Source organism: Syngnathus acus, chromosome 13 (genome assembly GCF_901709675.1).
Source record: "Syngnathus acus chromosome 13, fSynAcu1.2, whole genome shotgun sequence".
NCBI lineage: Eukaryota > Metazoa > Chordata > Actinopteri > Syngnathiformes > Syngnathidae > Syngnathus > Syngnathus acus.
Genome location: NC_051098.1, coordinates 6,085,663 through 6,106,836, shown reverse-complemented (window position 1 = coordinate 6,106,836; position 21,174 = coordinate 6,085,663). Strand labels below are relative to the sequence as shown.

General features: G+C 42.3%; 1 protein-coding gene and 1 long non-coding RNA gene across 2 annotated transcripts; one reads left to right on the top strand and one right to left on the bottom strand.

The window, feature by feature from the left end:
* Nucleotides 1–2,995: 2,995 nt before the first annotated feature.
* scn2b (sodium channel, voltage-gated, type II, beta) lies at nucleotides 2,996–14,290 on the top strand. Its single transcript, XM_037268728.1, has 6 exons — nucleotides 2,996–3,253; nucleotides 11,416–11,576; nucleotides 11,652–11,868; nucleotides 12,992–13,184; nucleotides 13,334–13,400; nucleotides 14,000–14,290. Exons 1-5 carry the CDS (start codon nucleotides 3,172–3,174, stop codon nucleotides 13,341–13,343), a joined length of 663 nt encoding a protein of 220 aa, XP_037124623.1. The 5' UTR covers nucleotides 2,996–3,171; the 3' UTR covers nucleotides 13,344–13,400; nucleotides 14,000–14,290.
* A 2,614-nt stretch (nucleotides 14,291–16,904) lies between these two features.
* Nucleotides 16,905–19,756, bottom strand: LOC119133079. Its single transcript, XR_005100044.1, has 2 exons — nucleotides 19,097–19,756; nucleotides 16,905–17,498 (listed from the first exon to the last, which is right to left on the bottom strand). It is a non-coding gene; the product is annotated as an uncharacterized LOC119133079 (long non-coding RNA).
* Between the last annotated feature and the right edge of the window lie 1,418 nt (nucleotides 19,757–21,174).

Genomic DNA, 21,174 nt, shown 5'->3' with positions numbered 1-21,174 from the left:
CCTCGTTGTCCCCGCAGGCGCAGGGAGAACATGCAAACTCCACACCTCTGAACTGTGGGGCGGACGTGCTAACCAGTGCGCCACCATGGTACCAACAAAGATTTGGTTATTTGAAAAAATAATTATACAAAGAGAAAACCTGAAACGTGGCTGTTCAGAAAGCCATCAAATTCATGGAATGTTGTCTTTATCTGGATTTAGCATCAGTATTTTGAAAATAAGATGAAGATTAGTTAAGTAAATTTGCGATGTGATATGAATAAACTAGCAACTAATCAATGGTTTGCCCGCCATCTGACCTCATTTGGGACAGGCCTCATCTTTCCTACGACCCTGAATGAGGGAAGCAGTTCAAATAGATGTAATGAAAAACATGGGACTTCATAATGTTTCAACTCTCATGACCACAGCATAAAAGACAATGAACAGACTGAGTCAAAGTTCCTTCGTCTTTTTAATGTGGCTGGGTGAATATAAAATACTATAATGTAGACATTAACCCCAGATGAAAAGCACATCTCGAGGTGTCAATATCACTAAGTCTTCACCAAAGGACCGCGGTATCCACACTGTTGCTAACGCAGCCATGAACACACACTTCGTCTCCTTGTCTAATCACCAAACAAAGCTTTGAATGCTGCCTTCTGAAATCCTTTCCCTTTGAATTTTGTTGAGGGGAGATAAATCCCGGGAGAATAAAAGAAGGACAAAAGAAATGAAGATGAACGCTGGCCAATTCCTGCTGAGACCTCAAGAGTTTTAAAAAAAAAAAAAAAAGGAGGCAAGGAGTTCAGTTGATTAGCAAATCTCCACTTGGTGTGTATGCATGCATGTGGCCCAATACAGATGCTAGCTTTGTTTTAAACACCATAACTACACTGTACACAGTGTGCATTTCTTTGTGTAATATGGATCTTCCTGACAATCTTTTGTTCAATTTATTTCAATTGCTTATTTTAGGTAGTCCTTATGATCTTATTCCTGGTGTCCTCACTGCATAATCTTGCATGTATTTTTTAAATAGCAGCAGGATTTTCTGCATGTTTTACAATATAGCAAACTAGGCTTAGTGGAATCCAACCACTAATAAGATTAAGATACCCTTTTCATAGTTAAATTGTAAAAAAAAAAGTGTGATTGCATCGTAAAAAAGCTGAAGATTGAATTGAGGATTGGGGTGAATTTCAGCTGTAGTAGGTCCAGTGCCATTAGACACAGTTTTCTTCATCCTTCTTTCCTCATTGCACTCCACATTGTCATACAATATTATACAATGCGATGTGAAAAAGAGAGGTTAAATAAATATGTTTAAAATATAAGATGAGAGTAGAAGTGTCTCGCAGTGAGTTCAGAAGGTGGACATGAAACACTGCAGTCCGATAGTATCTCACTGGATTCCCACCAGTTTTCTCACTATACTTGTATCTGCTTTGTGTGCTCAGGTGCCTTTATCATTGTATGCAGGTGACTTTCTGATAAAAAAAATAAATAAATTGAAAACCTATTGACAATAGTTAAGAGGTCGATTTGAGTCTGTGCCTGAAAATCAATGAAGTCATTTAGCGATAAATAGTGCCATCTAAAATAATGTAGTCATACGTTGGGAAAATAGTCATAAATAATATAAATACTTGGTATGTTTATGTAATTGGAAAGGAAGAGGACTGTTTGTTTCCATGTTGTCACTGAAAAGATTAACAAAGGCTATTTCTGAATAGAAAAATAGTCTATCATGAATTTAACAACAACATACGTAGCTATCCTTACCTATCTAGACAGCATATATTCTTTGAATGTTGATATTGAATCTAATGGTGAAGTGACAAACATTTTTTGACAGTTACACACGAAAGGATTGTGGTGTTGTGATCGTAGAGTTACAGCGTCATCTTTTGGCTGCACAAAGAACAACAATAAACTGAAGCATGACTATTTATGGCACATGCAATACTTTCTCAAAACACTGAATATAATACAGTACCTGTTTTTCAAAGAGGGCAACTATCATTCCACCCTTTTTTTGTAGTGCATGTCATCACGAGGGTTGTGGATGAGCTGAAGCCTCTTCCAGCCGACCATGGATGAGAGGCAGGGTACACACTGTACTGGTCCCCAACCCGTTGCAGAGCATATGCAGACAAACAACCATTCACATTAATCCATTAACCTGAAAAATATGTTTATATGGAAGACAGCCGGAGTACCAGCAGAAACAGGATATAGGTTACCTCGGCCTACATACAAAGGCCTAGTATTTGAACCAACAGCCCCAGATACAAATGTTAATATGAATAACCTGTTGCAGACCATCAAGGGATGTAAGCATACTGCACCCATGTGAAATTGGCAGAAAAATCGCAAATTCCCCTGGGTGGCCAAGGGGTGACCATGGCCCAATGCTGGCCACCACGTAGCTCCACCCCTGTGTTTACCTAGTAGGTGTGTTTGGATTGGTGAATGACACAGGCTCCTCCGTATTTGGTGTCATTTTATTACCTGTAAGATTACTGCGGTCTGCTGACAGCCTTTCAGCCCACTCATAGTCCGTCAAAACACAGATGAGTAAGGTGTTTCTGCATTTTCCATCCATTGCAGATAAGAATGAGGAGATGGATTGGGATGGGTTAATTATTTGTTTGCTGCGCACGACTACTTCATTTCTTACAAGCAATTACCAGCAGGTCTTTTCCGTTACTATTGTGTTTGTATACCTTCAATTCATTGCCAGTATGAACAACGCTTTTCTAGGTGCACACGTACAGCATCACTTAATCTCATCTGATTCTACATGTATAGCCTATAGCAGCAGGCTACTAAACTGGTCATTGTGGTTATATTTTCATGTTTTTAAATTTTGATATTAATTTATCATGTGGCTTAAGCAATATCATTTTTATAATAATAATAATAATAATAATAATAATGGGCCGTGATTCATTTAATTTCTTGGGAATCAGCTTGCACCCCCCCGCCTCTGTTGCAAACATTCGGGCAACCATGAGACCAACCGTTATAAGGCTAAAGACACTGCCAGCCATGTCCTGCCTCTAAACATATGCTGTTTTAACCTTTTTATTCACCCTAAATCATATGTATATTTTGATCCTTTTTGTATTCATATAATTTTTTTCCAAAGGTGTAAAAACGTGCGTGTTTCCCCAAGCGGCGGTCATGTGTCTCAGTGCGCTGGAAGAAAAAAGATCTGACGTTCGGCTACTGCTGTTGTCGGTGATGGTGATGCTCTCGGTCTCCGGTAAGAAGCACGCTGCATTACATTGACAGGAAGGTTTCACTGAAACAACCACATTGTTGCATCTTGTCCCTATATTAATTTGACGTGTTTATGAGTTGCAATAATAAAAGATGTCGCTCAACATCTTTCATAAACAGATGTCTTCGCCATTTTTTTTCTTATTTCTAAGGCCAAATAGAAAAACTCATGTTGCTCCCTTTACGCTGTACCCCATAAAACCAATAATGGAGCCTACAGGGTGCCCGAAATACCCTTTGATACCTAAAATCCTCAACCTCATAACTATAATGTGGATGGAATGCCTATGGCCTATAAAGATGAACCTACTATTAAAGCCACATTATCTGATGGTGCTGTCACAGTACCATAGTACCACTGTGAATGTACAATATATAGTCGTCAAGCTACAAGCTGCCCTCTTGTCTTTATAAATGAAGTCTTTAACAGCTTTCCAGCCTATACAACCTCAAGAAGTCGATTTACTGATATTTATATTTATTGAATTATTGAGAATCTGTTCCTGAAGATCCCCATTCAAATAAATCTTCCATATGCAAAGCAATAGATGATACACATATTAATGTTCATGTACAAAAAGGGCCCTTTATTCAAAACAAGAGTAGGCCAGTTGCAAGTGATCAGATTTAAAATTGGATGCCCCAAATTGAGCAAAGTGGTCAGATGGTCAATTGTCTACTATACAGGACTAGATTTTGTTTAGTCAGTGATGTTTTTCTTCAAGTGGTGTGCCACACCCTTTCGTGTCTCCATGACAACATCATTAATTATGTAGGGATGCTTGTGGTGTAATACGTACATCAACAGCTTTGTTTTCTGAGATAATCAAATATTTCAGCAAATATTTTATTTTCTCTGTTAGCTCAATGTAGATTTTGTTTACTTTTCTATCCATATGTATGCGCTACTAAACAGTAGGTCTAAAAATGCAGTTACCAATTGTGGTCACTAGAGAGCAGCATCAGGCCACTCAATTTAATGAACCCCATCTTCAAGGTCAGAATGCCTGTTTCAATTGTTAAAAATGAACAGTAGGAGTTTAACGTTTACACCATTCTTGTGTACTGGTGGGTCTAATTAAATGCTGCTGTACCAGTGACATGTGGTGAGGTTCGTGGCTGGTGAGACATTAATATCAGCCAGATTTTGAAAGAGCTCTTTAGTCATAGTCTAATTTCTCATGCATTTATGACCGCCAATCGCATGGCACATACAAACAGACATGTACTCATATGCACAATCCCAACTGTGGAATATTTAATGAAATTAGCATGCAGGTTTTTGGAATGTGGGAAGAAGCCGGAGTTACCTGCGGAAAATCCACATAAAGAAGGGGAGAAATGCAAATGTATAAATGCACTCCCCTCCCTGAAGGACATTTACACCTCCCGTCTCACCCGCAAGGCGACCACGATTGTGAGTGATGTGAGTCACCCCGCTCACTCTTTGTTTGATCTTCTGCCCTCTGGGAAGAGGTACAGGAGCCTGCGCTCCCGCACCACCAGACTCACCAACAGCTTCATACTCCAGGCTGTTAGGATCCTGAACTCTCTCCCCCCTTCTGCGTAGCGTCCTGTACTTTTGCGCTATATTCTGACTGTCTGCTGTATGCACACTTGCTCCATTTTTGCTCCTCTTATTTATTATGTTATTTGTTTATTTATTATTTATTCATCACTCTTATTTATTCATTGTTTGTGCCTTCTTGTTTCTATTTTGTTGTGTTGTTTACTTGTATGTATATTGTGTACTATGTCTTGTCACCGTGGGATAGTTGGAACGTAATTTCGATTTCTTTGTGTGTCTTGGCATGTGAAGAAATTGACAATAAAGCAGACTTTGACTTTTTGACATAACATACTGTTCAAAATAAGATTTTACCCCCAACCCTTGGAATTGTGAGCCGACAAGCTAACCTCTGCCACCGGGCTGAAAATCGACATCCTATAGGTTTCTATCAAAATCACAGTGTTTTACTGGCCTATAATGAAGCATGTGGCATCCATTTCCATTTTCAAAAGATGATGGTGTAGCAACACTGAATACAAATTCACATTGCATATCATTCAGAATTCTTTCTTCTTACATTGAATGTACTGTACGTTCATCTTCACTTTCCCTGACTGTGTAACATACACTGGCCAAGCGGTATGTACATGCAGTCGTAATAAGGGTGGGCCAATAATATAAGACTAACATTTTGGGTACTGGGAGTTAGTATGAGGTAAGAAGCGGAGGCAAGTGAGGCAGATGGGAGGGGCAAAAGGACTGAGGTATGCATGAGGCTGCCTCACTGCAGTATTTCATGTCTTTGCGAGCGCCTCTGTCTTGGCCCGTCTTTCCCGTACAGGACCGCTGACTCATTGATAGCCTTTGTACAGTGGATATAAAAAGTCTACACTATCAAAAATGAGACCAAATAACTTTCAAAGCCTTTTCCACCGTGAATGTGACCTGCACAAGATAATAGCGAGGGGAAATAAAAATAAACACCTGAGATCATCAGTATCTGGGGATGTGGCTGTGTTTAGAATTAACCATTCCCATTCAAACAAAGACAATAAATAAGAGACAAAAGCATTGGTTTTGATTGATCGGCATGAACAACAGCCTAAAATGTTTTAAGTTGTGATATTTAAACTCCGTGAGTCGTCACCTTATCGTGGTGGAGGGGTTTGCGTGCCCCTATGATCCTAGGAGCCATGTTGTCTGGGGCTTCATGCCCCTGGTAGGGTCACCCATGGCAAACGGGTCCTAGGTGAGGGGCCAGACAAAGCACGGCTCATCAGCCCCTTATGATGAAAAAAATTAATGGATCACGTTTTCCCTCGCCCGGACGCGGGTCACCGGGACCCCCCTCTGGAGCCAGTCCTGGAGGCGGGGCTCGAAGGCGAGCGTCTGGTGGCCGGGCCTTCGCCCATGGGGCCCGGCCGGGCTCAGCCCGAAAAGGAAACGTGGGTCCCCCTTCCCATGGGCTCACCACCTGTGGGAGGGGCCAAAGGGGTCGGGTGCATTGCAAGCTGGGCGGCGGCCAAAGGCAGGGACCTTGGCGGTCTGATCCCCGGCTGCAGAAGCTGGCTCTTGGGACATGGAATGTCACCTCTCTGGCTGGAAAGGAGCCCGAGCTGGTGTGCGAGGCAGAAAAGTTCCGACTAGATATAGTCGGACTTGCCTCCACGCACAGTTTGGGTTCCGGTACAAGCCCTCTCGAGAGGGGCTGGACTCTCTTCCACTCTGGAGTTGCCCACGGTGAGAGGCGTCGAGCAGGTGTGGGTATACTTATTGCCCCCCGGCTGGGCGCCTGCACATTGGGGTTCACCCCGGTGAACGAGAGGGTAGCCTCCCTCCGCCTTCGGGTGGGGGGACGGGTCCTGACTGTTGTTTGTGTCTATGCACCAAACGGCAGCTCAGAGTACCCACCCTTTTTGGAGTCCCTGGAGGAAGTGCTGGAGGGCGCTCCTTCTGGGGACTCCATCGTTCTACTGGGTGACTTCAATGCTCACGTGGGCAATGACAGTGAGACCTGGAAGGGCGTGATTGGGAGGAACGGCCCCCCCGATCTGAACCCGAGCGGTGTTCTATTATTGGACTTCTGTGCTCGACACGGATTTTCTATAATGAACACCATGTTCAAACATAAGGGTGTCCATGTGTGCACTTGGCGCCAGGACACCCTAGGCCGCAGTTCGATGATCGACTTTGTAGTCGTGTCATCGGATTTGCGGCCGCATGTTTTGGACACTCGGGCGAAGAGAGGGGCGGAGCTGTCAACTGATCACCACCTGGTGGTGGGTTGGCTCCGATGGTGGGGGAAGATGCCGGTCCGACCTGGCAGACCCAAACGTTCTGTGAGGGTCTGCTGGGAACGTCTGGCGGAATCCCCTGTCAGGAAGAGCTTCAACTCCCACCTCCGGCAGAGCTTTTCCCACGTCCCGGGGGAGGTGGGGGACATTGAGTCCGAGTGGACCTTGTTCCGCGCCTCCATTGTTAAGGCGGCCGACCGGAGCTGTGGCCGTAAGGTCATTGGTGCCTGTCGTGGCGGCAATCCCCGAACCCGCTGGTGGACACCGGCGGTAAGGGATGCCGTCAAGCTGAAGAAGGAGTCCTATCGGGCCGTTTTGGCCTGCGGGACTCCGGAGGCAGCTGACAGGTACCGGATGGCCAAGCGGAACGCGGCTTCGGCGGTGGCTGAGGCAAAAACCCGGGCGTGGGAGGAGTTTGGCGAGGCCATGGAGAATGACTTCCGGACGGCTTCGAGGAAATTCTGGTCCACCATCCGGCGTCTCAGGAGGGGGAAGCAGTGCAACGTCAACACTGTTTACAGTGGAGATGGCGTGCTGCTGACCTCGACTCGGGACGTCGTGTGTCGGTGGGGAGAATACTTCGAAGACCTCCTCAATTCCACCGACACGCCTTCCATTATGGAAGCAGGGCCTGGGGACTCTGAGGCGGACTCTCCAATCTCTGGGGTTGAAGTCACTGAGGTAGTTAAAAAAACTCCTCGGTGGCAAGGCCCCGGGGGTGGATGAGATCCGCCCGGATTTCTTAAGGGCTCTGGATGTTGTGGGGCTGTCATGGCTGACACGTCTCTACAGCATTGCGTGGACATCGGGGACAGTGCCTCTGGATTGGCAGACTGGGGTGGTGGTTCCCCTCTTTAAGAAGGGGGACCGGAGGGTGTGTTCCAATTACAGGGGAATTACACTCCTCAGCCTCCCTGGTAAGGTCTATTCAGGGGTGCTGGAGAGGAGGGTCCGTCGGGAGGTCGAACCTCGGATTCAGGAGGAACAGTGTGGCTTTCGTCCTGGCCGTGGAACAGTGGACCAGCTCTTCACCCTCAACAGGATCCTCGAGGGTGCATGGGAGTTCGCCCAACCAGTCCACATGTGTTTTGTGGACTTGGAGAAGGCGTTCGACCGTGTCCCTCGGGAGGTTCTGTGGGGGGTGCTTCGGGAGTACGGGGTACCGAGCCAACTGATAAGGGCGGTTCGGTCCCTGTATCACCGATGCCAGAGTTTGGTCCGCATTTCCGGCAGTAAGTCGGATTCGTTCCCAGTGAGGGTTGGACTCCGCCAAGGCTGCCCTTTGTCACCGATTCTGTTCATAATTTTTATGGACAGAATTTCTAGGTGCAGCCGAGGCGTTGAGGGTGTCCGGTTTGGGGACCTCAGCATCGCGTCTCTGCTTTTTGCAGACGACGTTGTGCTGTTGGCTTCTTCAGGCCGTGATCTCCAGCTCTCACTGGAGCGGTTCGCAGCCGAGTGTGAAGCGGTCGGGATGAGGGTCAGCACCTCCAAATCCGAGTCCATGGTCCTCGATCGGAAAAGGGTGGAATGCCCTCTCCGGATCGGGAATGAGATCCTGCCCCAAGTGGAGGAGTTTAAGTATCTTGGGGTCTTGTTCACGAGTGAGGGGAGGATGGAGCGCGAGATCGACAGGCGGATCGGTGCAGCGTCGGCAGTAATGCGGACTCTGTACCGGTCCGTCGTGGTAAAGAGAGAGCTGAGCCAAAAGGCAAAGCTCTCAATTTACCGGTCGATTTACGCTCCTACCCTCACCTATGGTCACGAGCTATGGGTCGTGACCGAAAGAACGAGATCCCGGATACAAGCGGCCGAAATGAGTTTTCTCCGCAGGATGTCCGGGCTCTCCCTTAGAGATAGGGTGAGAAGTTCGGTCATCCGGGAGAGACTCGGAGTAGAGTCGCTACTCCTCCACGTTGAGAGGAGCCAGATGAGGTGGCTCGGGCATCTCATCAGGATGCCTCCTGGACGCCTCCCTGGGGAGGTGTTCCGGGCATGTCCCACCGGTAGGAGACCCCGGGGACGACCCAGGACGCGCTAGAGAGACTATGTCTCTCGGCTGGCCTGGGAACGCCTTGGGATCCCCCGGGATGAGCTAGATGAAGTGGCTGGGGAGAGGGAAGTCTGGGAGTCCCTCCTGAAGCTGCTGCCCTCGCGACCCGACCCCGGATAAGCGGAAGAAGATGGATGGATGGATGGATGGATGGATGGATGGATGGATGGATGGATGGATATTTAAACAATAAGTATCTACAAAGATTTTATTTTGAGCAGTTCCAAATAGCAGTCAGTGTTAGCACCAAACTGACTTTTACTTAAAATCTAAATAAAATTGTTTGGAAAAGCCTACTAGAGCAGCCAAACTTTATTTGGGGTTAATCAGATGAACAACCGAGTTTTAAAGGTTATATTGGTCACATCAATGATGGAAAAGGTTTGAAATAATTTATTTTGGTCTTGATTTCTCTTTACAAAATCTTGATTTTTAACAAGGATGTGCAGACTTTTCTTTATAGCCACTCATTACAGTATTGCTAAATGTGTAAATGGGTTTTGGGCGTGTGTGTGTCTGCCCACCAGCGTCTGTGTGTCAATCTTGTAGCAACAAAAGGAATGTGCAAAAAGTGTGGGTTAATTGCAGTGCATGCTTAAATGCGTTGGGTCTGGCTGTGTAAATATTTTGGTTCTGGCTGTGTAAGCAGTTACTGTAGGTCAGTATTTGGGGATGACATTGAAATAGCATGCTTAGCTTAGCATGCTCACAGCTGCTGACAAAACACAGTTTCTGAAGATGTGGGTGCATGTGTTTGTTTGTGTGTTGGGGGAGGCGCACATTTTGTGCAGCCTCAAAACAGAACTTAGCTGGATGATGTGCATTTGTGTGTGTTTGCGTGTGCGTGCTGCAGAGAGGCAGTGGTGCAGCAGCAATTGGACCCCAGCCAAGAACACCCGACTGCAGTAGAGAATGGTGCAGAGCCCCATCCCTGTTACTCATATAAACTCACAATATGAGCTTGTTCTGAAAAAAAAAAAACATGTTCGACGTGCCATTCAGTGTGGCTGCCTACCCAGAGAGTCTTTCATGCCAGAACTACAACTGATCAAAAAACATCAATGTTAGGTTAATTAAAGACTCACGGGTGTCAAAGTCAAGGCTTGGGGGCCAGATTCGGCCCACCACATCACTTTATGTGGCCCAGGAAAACAAATCATGTTTGTCAACTTCCATGACCCAGGCTAAAATCTGTACCAAAATGTGTAAATTACATTGAGCCTTTTATTTTTTTACAGTAAATAACAGAAATTGAACAAACATCTATCCTTAACATCTGATTTCAAAGGTAGTAGTCTATACATTTTTGTGTGTAATATGTGATATGAGGTACAACTACACATTTATTTTTCACTGAGGCCATCTGAGGAAAACCGTATGCACAAAGTGGCTCGCGACAAAGATAAGTTTGAAATCCCGATGTTAATGTACACGTTGTCTACGTATGCCTCAAGCACTCTACGGTATAGGCCGTCATTCTCCACAAGTCAACTAGTATAGGCTATAATATCGCGTCTTTTGAAAGAAACCAGTGACGTGCCAAACTGCAGTAGTGTGCAAACGCCTTCAGCAGTAAGGTTGTTTGCTTGTTAAATGAAGAGATGCTTTTCGTTTGTTATAAAACTGCCATCATTACAGAATCCAAGCTCTTCTCTGAGGGGTGCCATTGGTCAGAAGTGTGCTATTTTCTGCTTGTCTAACCTCAAAACCGCTCCTTTATCCTTTCCAAAGGAGAAATAGGTTCAGTCATTTTTGACAGGCAGTCATCTATCTGCCTAGAAGTACAATTTATAATGCTAGTTTCAGTTCGTTTTGCTGGCATGTAGCCTACCACAGGGTAAGCATGTTTGTTTCACTTGTCCCAAAATATCTATTTTGGGGTATTTAAAAGAAATAGTCTTGTGAATTCATTCAGTCAGTTTGAGAGGTTGTCTACAGTGTGTAAGATAGTGTGTAACTATAAATTAAATGCTGTATCATGTGGTACAGTTTAGTTCAGATAACGATACTATTATTTGGAATTGTATCAGATCAAGCTTGTTTCTTACGTAAACGATGTAAATAGTGTGATGTCAAACGAGTGCAATACAATGGAACCTGCCATCAAAACCAACAGTGGACAACACGTTACACAAAGGACAGCAATGGAGGACATCCAAGAGTTTGTCTTGTTTCTGTTTTTCCCACAACTTCTGACATTGAAAATGTTAAATCAAATGTAGCTATTGCACAAATGCAATCCCATATTAATGTGCTACAAGTAATGAAATGTTTTTGTTATCTTTCAGGTTGTTCAAGCATGGACGTTATTGTGACCAGTAAAATCAACGTGATGAATGGGTCGGATATCAAAATCCCATGCACATTCACTTCCTGTTATAAAATAGACACAAACAAGTTTAGCATGAACTGGACCTACCATGAATCAATCAATGATACGGAACAAATGGTAAGAAAGATAGCTAAATATGAATAGTGCGCGTTTCAAAACAACATTAACGAAATAGTTTGTCTGTTTCCATAGTTTATGGCATACTACCGGAAGAAAGGAATGGTGGCTTTGGTTCCAGAGCGATTTGGAGAAAGGGTGCTGTTTGCAGGAAACCTGGAAAAAAATGACCTGTCAATCACCCTATTAGACGTCCAGGAGGAAGATGAAGGGATTTACAACTGTTATGTGATAAATCCTCCGGACCGCATACATGGACATGGGGTCATAAGACTTAAGGTTTTTACTGAACGTAAGATACTAACCTTACCTCATGGAGAAACTGACAGTCGAAGGGCTCTATTTTCATAGATAGTTGCACATGTATTCAGCATAAAAACATCATTTTCATGCTGAGCATGTCTAGTTCACCTCTTTTTGGGACTTTTGGTAGACCCAGGACATTTTCTATTACACGCCTCTGGTCCAACTCCCGATAACTAACAATTTGGTGACAGAAAGTAGACTAGATCTAAACCAACTAAAAGTAGGTCTAAGTTGTGGCGCAGCTGGTGTTACAAGATTTACGAGTTCAGATATGTGTGATGGATGTCATAATATTTCATTCATAAATATGACAATAGTGTTTACTAAACCCTCATATTAGAAATGAATTTATTGAAGGCAAGTGCTATCTTTACATCGGCCATCTTTACAGCGGCCAATTTTACGTCATACAAAAGTGGAGCAATTCCTTATAAATGAACTTTGCACACGAACTGCACCAAGCGAGTCTGTTATGCTTCCGCCATGTGGCCCTTACGCCATGTGGCCACCTCACCTTTGCTGAATTGGCAGCAAATAAGAGGAGCCGCTTCGATTGACCAGGAATCAAATTGGCTGTGTTCATTTCCATAGCAGTGCAGATGCCCATTTCTAACTACGCCCCCCCCCCCCCCTAAAAAAAAAATCCACCCATACACACAGTTAGACTGCACCTTGTGCTAATATGGCACAAAAATATAGCCCTTGGAGCTAAACTTCACTTTTTTGTGTTTTTTAAAAAAAGTGAGCTACTTTGGATCTGTTTGTGTCAACTTGAGTGGGGAGCTGCAAAAGAATAGTTGTTGAAATTTTAATAGGTTATTAAATGGACAGCAAAGATAATTTTTGCCATTAATGCCGATAACCATACACAACATGATTTGTTTCTTTGATGCTGTGGATCTTGTGCTCCTGACTCAGCTTTTTATTTATTAATGGCCGACGAGAGGTTGAACTTAGTCCCTCAGCATCTTTCTCCCACTTACACACTAGCCAGGCTCACTCTGCAGCACTTTCTCTCTACTCTGTTTAATCAGCCTTGTAGAGCTCTTAGCCACCACTGCATCTCTTGTCGAAAGGACATACTTAACTCGCTTCTTTGCTTCCCACAGTTCCCCCACCGAGAGACTCAACAATTGCCGTTGCCATTGGTGCATCAGTGGGCGGAGCACTTGCTCTCCTTATCCTTTCCATGGTGGTTGTGAAATTTCTCCGTCATCATCTCAAACAGGATCTGACCTCAGAAGAGAAGATGGAGGAGGAGGGGAAATTAGAGGCTGAAGGTGCCACAGAGGAAGGAACAAAGTAAGAAATCACAAATTTAAATTCAAACTTTCACCAGCAGTGCTTGCAGAACACAATCCATGTAGTTTTATTTAAAAGTACACCCACACGTCACATCCTCTATGAGCAAACCCTTACCTCCATGTACATCTATCTTCTGACATTTACAGACAATCTTAAATGGGCCGCCAGAACAAACTAGTAGCCCGCAGAGCTGTCAACCCAGCACCTCCACTGGTAAACTCCTTTTCCCTACCGATTGCTTTTGTCCTTGAAAACACAAGATGTGACTGTTATCATAATGTATTGGCAGGAATGTTTTTCCGTTGTTTAACTGAGTTAATTGACTATTTATGAATGAAAGAATTGGAACATTTTAGGAAAAGCTCTACACATACATTTACTACATTTAAATGTTTTCTTTTTTAATATGCCCCGGTACGTTATACAAACTTTATCTTTTGTAGAGATTCTGGGATTCTTTCAATTTTGCTTTCTCCTAAGTTACTCTTACACATATAAGAAGATAATGTAATATTCACACCAGAAGTGTCTTCAAAACATTTACTACAACAATGTGGATTATACGTATAGACTTTATACATTATATCCAGATGCTTCTGGTGGTTGTTTTTTTTTAATTGGATAACATCCAACATTACACTTAGTTTAGTTGTGTGACTGTCTACCTCACATTTGTATTTATTCTTTGAATGTAACACTTTTTCCAGGGTCAATGTTTAAACTTGGGGGAGTTTCGATATACAGGGAGATAATTCACTGCATCTGTACATGCTTGTTTTGAAGAAGTTTTTCCTTCTGTTTTCTTTCAGAAGATATGCTTCATCTTTCTTCTGTCCGTAAGAACCACACTGACTGAATCATTGACCACCAAGTGCATCTGTTCCCTCTGCATGTTTGTGTGTTTCGGTGGACAAGAGTGTGTTTTTAACGTGTGTCTTTAAGAAAGAGCGAGAGATGTGTGTTTGTCTCTTTACAGACAGCAATTATATCTACGCATAGCTTAACTACTGCTATGTTATTAATGTCAATCTATCAAAGGAATAAATTTGTTATTGAGGTTACAACTGTAAGATATGACCTCACAGGTAAGAAGAAACTACAAAGAAAAATTGTTTCCTACAATATTGTACCGTATGGACCAAAGTATTGAGATATCGGAAAGGAAATATGGATTTTTCTGCCTCTGTGTTTTGCATAAATATACCTTTCTATGAGATGTTTGAGTTCCCTGATGTTGCAAAATCTCCATTCCAGGTGAAGGCCAGGGCTGTCACGTTCTCCCACACCTAAATCATCCAATTTATTTTATATGAACCACATGCGGTTCTTTCCTCCTTCAGTTGCGGATCTGTAATGTTGGAAAATAGATCATTATTATTTGTTTCAATTAGTTTCTTTGTTTTTCTATTTCTAAATGTTCCGATTATGGTATAACCCACTACTCAAAATATTCATCAAAAGCGCTGATATTGTGACACCTTGTGTGTGATACCTATCTTGTGTCGATATCATGTATTTGAATACAATGCTGTCAGATTCTTAATGGCATTCTTAATTAATGGCATAGAATATGTAATATTTGCAAACCACATTCTAAAGCACTGAACCAAAAGCAATTTTATTGCGTCGAGCATAACCAAATTAGAATATATAAAATAAATAATTGACTAATGAAATGTGTAAAATAAGAAGCTTATACTCATAGCGCATCACAGTGGTCTCACTGTGCACACTGGTGGAGTTTTTGTCCTTTTGACATTTTCGTAGAGGAGAAGAGCGATTGCACCTTTGTGGCAGTGAGCAACCGCTGACTTGATTCCCAGCTAATCGAAGTGGCTTCTCGTATTTTCCATTAAATTCAGCGCAGGTGAAGCGCGCAGTCTACATACCTGTTTTTAGCTGCCAGGGGGCGTGTCATAGAAAACGCCAAAATGAAGCGCAATCTGCCAAATTCTAAACTTAATTGCCCCAGCACAAACATCAAAATGTGCCACTTTTTATGCCGAGCACACTTGCACTTGTCTATGAAAATAGAGCCCCGTGTCTTTAAATACATGCACAGTATACATTTGGACAGGATGTAGTCTTAGTTGGTTTTCACTATAATAAACTATAATTTCACTGACTTTGCAAAATGTTTCTCAGAATATTCATAGCAGAGTTTGATGTTTATCTCCAGACACAGTCGCTATTTCATTGGGTCAAAGTTTTATTTGTTTTCAAGGGAGGTTACTTGTGATGAATGCACAAGTTTTTGTTTTTGTTGTTCTAGTGCACGTTCTCTGATTTTACCTTTGCATCAGATACAAATATACTCTCATATTGTGCTGGTTATACCATTGCATTCATGCTTCTGTGATTTAAGGAAATTGCTACTTCAGACACCATGTTCAGCTTGTAATAGTGAGTAAATCATCACATCAGAGTAGGACGTAAGAAGCTCAAAAACATTGTTAATTGTAATGTATCCAATCTCAGAAGTTAAACAGATGCCAGACTTTGTTTTGTTTAGTTTTGCATTACAACCACGTCATTATATTAAAGCATGGACACTGTAGTAGACTTATTGCATGTTCGTTAACACATTTCAACATGTACCAATGTAAGTTATGTCAGACCGAGAGATTAACATGATATCATCTGAGCATGCTTACCTAATCGTTTACACTGTGTAGCAATTGAGCACCTTTCTTCATATTGCGCTTCTTTTATTGGGATAAAAGGAACTTGTTTTTAAAAAGAAAAAATACTGCCTAGATGTTTCATATCATTTTCTGTAGGTCAAAGATTAATATGAAAGTGTGGTATAGAAGCATAGATCCAAAAACAAGTCCAACCAGAATTGTCTTTTATAAGGATTTACATTCCAAATGCAGCAAAGCAAAAGTCTTTGTCTGTGTGTGTGCGTGTGTGTGTGCGTGTGTGTGTGCGTGTGTGTGTGTGTGTGTGTGTGTGTGTGTGTGTGTGTGTGTGTGTGTGTGTGTGTGTGTGTGTGTGTGTGTGTGTGTGTGTGTGTGTGTGTGTGTGTGTGTGTGTGTGTGTGTGTGTGTGTGCGCGTGTGTGCGTGTGTGTGTGTTTGTTTTTAAAAGACTTTCTTTTATTTCCTGCCTCAAAGGTCAGGTCACTATTTTGCACATTGTCACATATTTTACATCAGTGATTCTCAACTGGTGGGTCGGGGCCCAAAATTGTGTCGGCGGTCCATTTTGGGAGGGTCACATTTGAAGGAAAAATGGCATGTATTTGTTCGCTGATATTTTACAGAACAGTACTGAGGTATATCAAGTCCCCAGATAGAACATACAATTTGCATAATTGTCAGAAAATGTTGTTCATGTGTGCTCTATTTACTCAAGTCAAGTCAAGTTTATTTGTATAGCCCTAAATCACAAGCAGTCTCAAAGGGCTTCACATAGACAAAAATTGACAATTATTCTCAAAGCATCCCCTGATCTTAAGCTCCCAAATTTACTCCCTACTTTGAAAACAATTACAGTGCAGCTATTTGGTTAACAGGTTTCTGTTAACAATATGCCATGCCGATACCATGTCAAACTCATTTGAAATTGAATTTGAACAAATAAAATACTCTTAGACTTTTCAACAAAAAACATATGCTTCATTCATCTTAACTTATTAAAGTGGGTCGGGACTTTGCAGTGATAGAAACATGTGGTTACCAGAGTATCAACAGTTGAGAACCACTTTTTTTTTTAAATCATATTATATTTGAGAGCATGTAAAACAAGCTATAAAGGAGAAAAGCATATAAAAAGTTACGTAAATTGTTTACTGGAACGTGTAGATTTGTAATCAGAACATGGCATGGTGATTGTATGCTAAGGATGTATCCTTAATTTAAGCACCGTGAATGTTGAAAAAAGTCACCAATAAAGTATTTCATCATATTTGTCTGATGTAAAGATTTCATTCCAATCAAAATCTTACAGATACATTTTTAATGACTTTAATGAAAGGATATTATATGAGTTAAAACTGCCGAATTACACATGGCGCATGCAGCAGACACATGAATGGTGATATTGTAATTTGGAAAAGAAAAATGAATTGCTCATTTGCACATTTTGAGAACAAGGTATTTAATAGAAAATCTACTTAATCATTTCATTTCACACTTTATGGTTGGAAATACCGTTGCAATTTGTAGAAGAACAATTAACAAGTCAAAATGAGGAGAGGTAGAAAAGACTCACCAGTCGCAAAGTTCTAGCGCAGCCCCATTGTCATGGTAATGAAATCCAAGCTAGACATTGGCTCAGCAGTATGGCTTGGTCACATGCTAAAAACAGACTGATTAGAAGCGAAAGACAATACTGTTGGGTGTATAAAGTGTGCTACAATTCTGATTCTTGGAGTGTGACAACTAGTAGCTGTCATAGATTGTTGAAATATATTTCAATAAAAATAAATAAACAGCATAACGTAGACAAACGCTGAGAAATTTAATATTTATATGGCTGTGAGAAAGTGGTGCTCTAAAATCCCTTCAGAGCTGCATTACGGTTTGATAAAACTGCACTGCATCTTCTTTCAAAGCGCTCCATTTAGTCTTATATAGCCTAATATTGTCTGACGGTGACTTAAATTTGGGCCTCTTTCATCCACACATTGCATAGGTTGATAAAGGGGAAAAAATATTATTGTAAAATATAAATAAGAGACAGTTTGGGACTTAATGTGCATCTTGTGTGGTGCAATGCATCTAAGCCTCGAGAATCAAAGCCCAGCTGAGCTAAGCTGCATTCAGAGGTCAGCTGGGACAACCGGCATTACTTTGCATTTTTGCCCATATGCGGGTTTTTTTCGTTTTCATCACTTTCTCTGCCAAATCTGCCTGACTTCAGTGTGAAACAAACTATTATTTTTTTGTTCTCATTGTAGATGCACTGAGTGCCATGTTTGATGTCAGTCACATGAGATTGGCTTTTTCCATCCATATGCGGTACTATATATCATATGCACGTAGAAGCGCTGAAGGACAAAAGAAAAAAAAATTCAAGTGCCCCTGAAAACTACAGCATATATTTAAAAGGATAAACTTAACATCTGTGTGTGTATAAACTACGTCAATCATCTTTAAAAATATTTCAGCCAAAGTCAAGACATTTTTCCTACCCTGACAAAATTTACAGTTAAAAGTGAATATTTTTAATGAATTGTATCCAAAATGGAAAAAATGCAGTGAAGTGTTGAAACATGGTCAAAAGTTCTGTTGATAATGAGAAAAATTATAAGCCATTGATTTTGGGTAGGATTTGAAAAAATATATATACATCACTGATATTATCAGAAGATAGAAAAGCTTACACACCATTGTGAAGGATGACGTTCATCTAAACTATTCTACAGCACTTGTCCTCATTTAGCTCACGGCGTCTATCTCTGCTCGACGGACACAGATTGGCAGTCACTCACTGGTCAAATGACAAACAACCGTTCACACTCAGAGCTACATAATTTAGAGTCTTGAATCAACATAAATTACATACAAAATGTATTTTAGGGTATGTGAGAGAAAGTTGAAGGAGCCGGAGAAAACACACAAGCACCCCCCGTGCACTCAGGAGGGCCCCAGCCAAGATTATCAGAACTCTAACAAATGTGAGGCAGACTTGCTAAACACCGATAATTTCAAAAAATCTCCGAAAGCATTTGAAACAACTTGAAATTTAGAACATTTATATAATGCGCCCATATTAATTCATCAATTTCTGAACACAAACATTTTCAAACGACTGTCCTTCATTTCAAGGCCAACCACACAAAGTCTGCGCAAAAAAATATCTCTGTACACATATTTGTCACATATTTGATATATATAGTTTGCAACTTAGAAATAACTTTGAATCCAAATGCGTGCGTGGCTCTCAATTTTAAACTAGACTCACCTTCGTATTTTATCTTGTTCCAGACCAAATGTCAGATGGGACGACCAGCGCGGTTAAAGAAGACGTGGAAACCACAGAAAGACAACACGGTTGAGATGGTGAACCCAAGACAAGGGTAAAAAAGAGTCATGGTGAGAAGAGTAAAATAGAGAGAAGATGCTCGGATGGTGACACAACTGAAGATGAGCCTGAGACAGGGCCACTCAGGATGTTCTCTGAAATGTGCTCACTCACCGGCTGCTGCAAAGAGAGAGAGGATGAAAGGGGGAGAGGGAGGGAGGGAGGGAGGGAGAGGAGAGGATGGAGCGGGCCGAAACGTTGGGTGATAGGAAGGTTAATCAGACGGTGTGTGTGTGTGTGTATGTGTGTGTGGTGGGGGGGTCGTGTCCCATCCAGGAAGATGATGTTGGTATGGTAGAGGAAAGGTTACGACCTTCTGTGTGTGCGAGTGTGTCCGCTGTGTGTGCATGCGTGGCAGTGATCTTAGCCATGTGGCTTCACTGCAGCATTTCAGTGCCTCAGCCGTCCCAGAAAGAAATCCTCCACACCCTCCCTCCCTCCCTCCCCCCCTCTCATGTTACTCCCTTTTGCCTCCTGTCACATCTACTCCCCTCAGACCTTTTCTGCCTTTCCGCAAATTTCTCCTTCCCTCCCACCATTCTTTTCTCCCACAGCTCACTAATATTCTCCTCTCCCCTCCTCTCATCAGTGTAATGTCCTCTCGTGCACCGCCTTGCAAACGTTCCAAGGTCACCAGGACCAGGTATGTGTGCACATATGCCACTGCCACTATATATTACAGTGAACATGCAAAGACTTACAGTATGTGTAAATTCAATGGATAGTGACTTGCCTCTATACAGGTTTAGCGTATGATCCACACTGGTGTGTGGATGTTTGACTTTTATGACAACTTAATAAAATGTAGTAATGCAATAATGGTGTTCTGTGTGGTTCAGCCAAAATAGGGCTTGAATCCTCTTCTCCACTGTTCACACCGGTCCAGAGCCGAGTGTGCTAACCACTAAAACTTGCCCGGAAGGTATTTTGTTGTTTAATTTACAATCATTGAAATAACGGAAGAAACGTGCGCATTATCTCTAGCTGGGTTGTGACATCATCCAGCACAGGGCGCAGGAATGTTGCACCCCATCTTTGGCCTATGAGTGGTGTTAAAGAGGAGCTACTGTGCTTGTCAAATGTTTAATGAGTCAGTGAGCTGGCTCACAAGATGATTATAGTGGCTAGCCAATATCCCTTATCCTTAAATCCCATCTCCCTGCTATGAATGTTTAAGTCTTTGGCTCTGATGTTGATGACAACCTCGCAGGTCGTTAAGCCAGGAAGTGATGAATCCATTGAAGGAGGTAGCTCTCCACATTGAGGGTGTGGACCGCATTTCCTCACGGCCACTGCAGGGTTGTGTCAGTGGTTTACATGAGATTTATGGAAGGTCTCTTTGTATTGTGTAATCTTGGTGAAGGACTCAATTGATGGGTTCAAGTAGGTTCCTCTCAGACAAAGCATGTAACCTCTGCAGCTCGATTTACTCGATTTAAAGCGTCACGAGGTTTACAGATTAATAATATAATGATTTGATGATTACCAAGAAGAAGTGATTGCAGAATCGTAAATTCTGCAAAATTATTTGGAGAATTTACGACAACCAACGCAATTAACCTGGGCATCCACCTCTTGCAATCCCGACAATAGAATAAGGCTCACTTTTTGTTTTTTTAGTTCATCATTTCATTTTACATTTTTCGTGACATTTTTTTCTTTGCTGGTGAACTGTCAGACAGTATGTGGCTGGAGTCAAAATGTTGGGAAACTGGACTCAGGTAATCTGTATGCTATATGCACTGTAGGTCTGTCCAGTTAATGTGCAGACTGGAAAATGCATACCAAAGCAACTGGTAGTGCCATTAACCCTGAACTAGCTAACCACATGCAACATCAAATGACCACATTCCCGGTTCAATAAATATCGCAACCTCTTCCATTTCCCGTCTCTCTGATTTTAATGCACATGCAAGGAACTATTTGTGGATGGGTGAGATTAATACAAGAAGCACTTA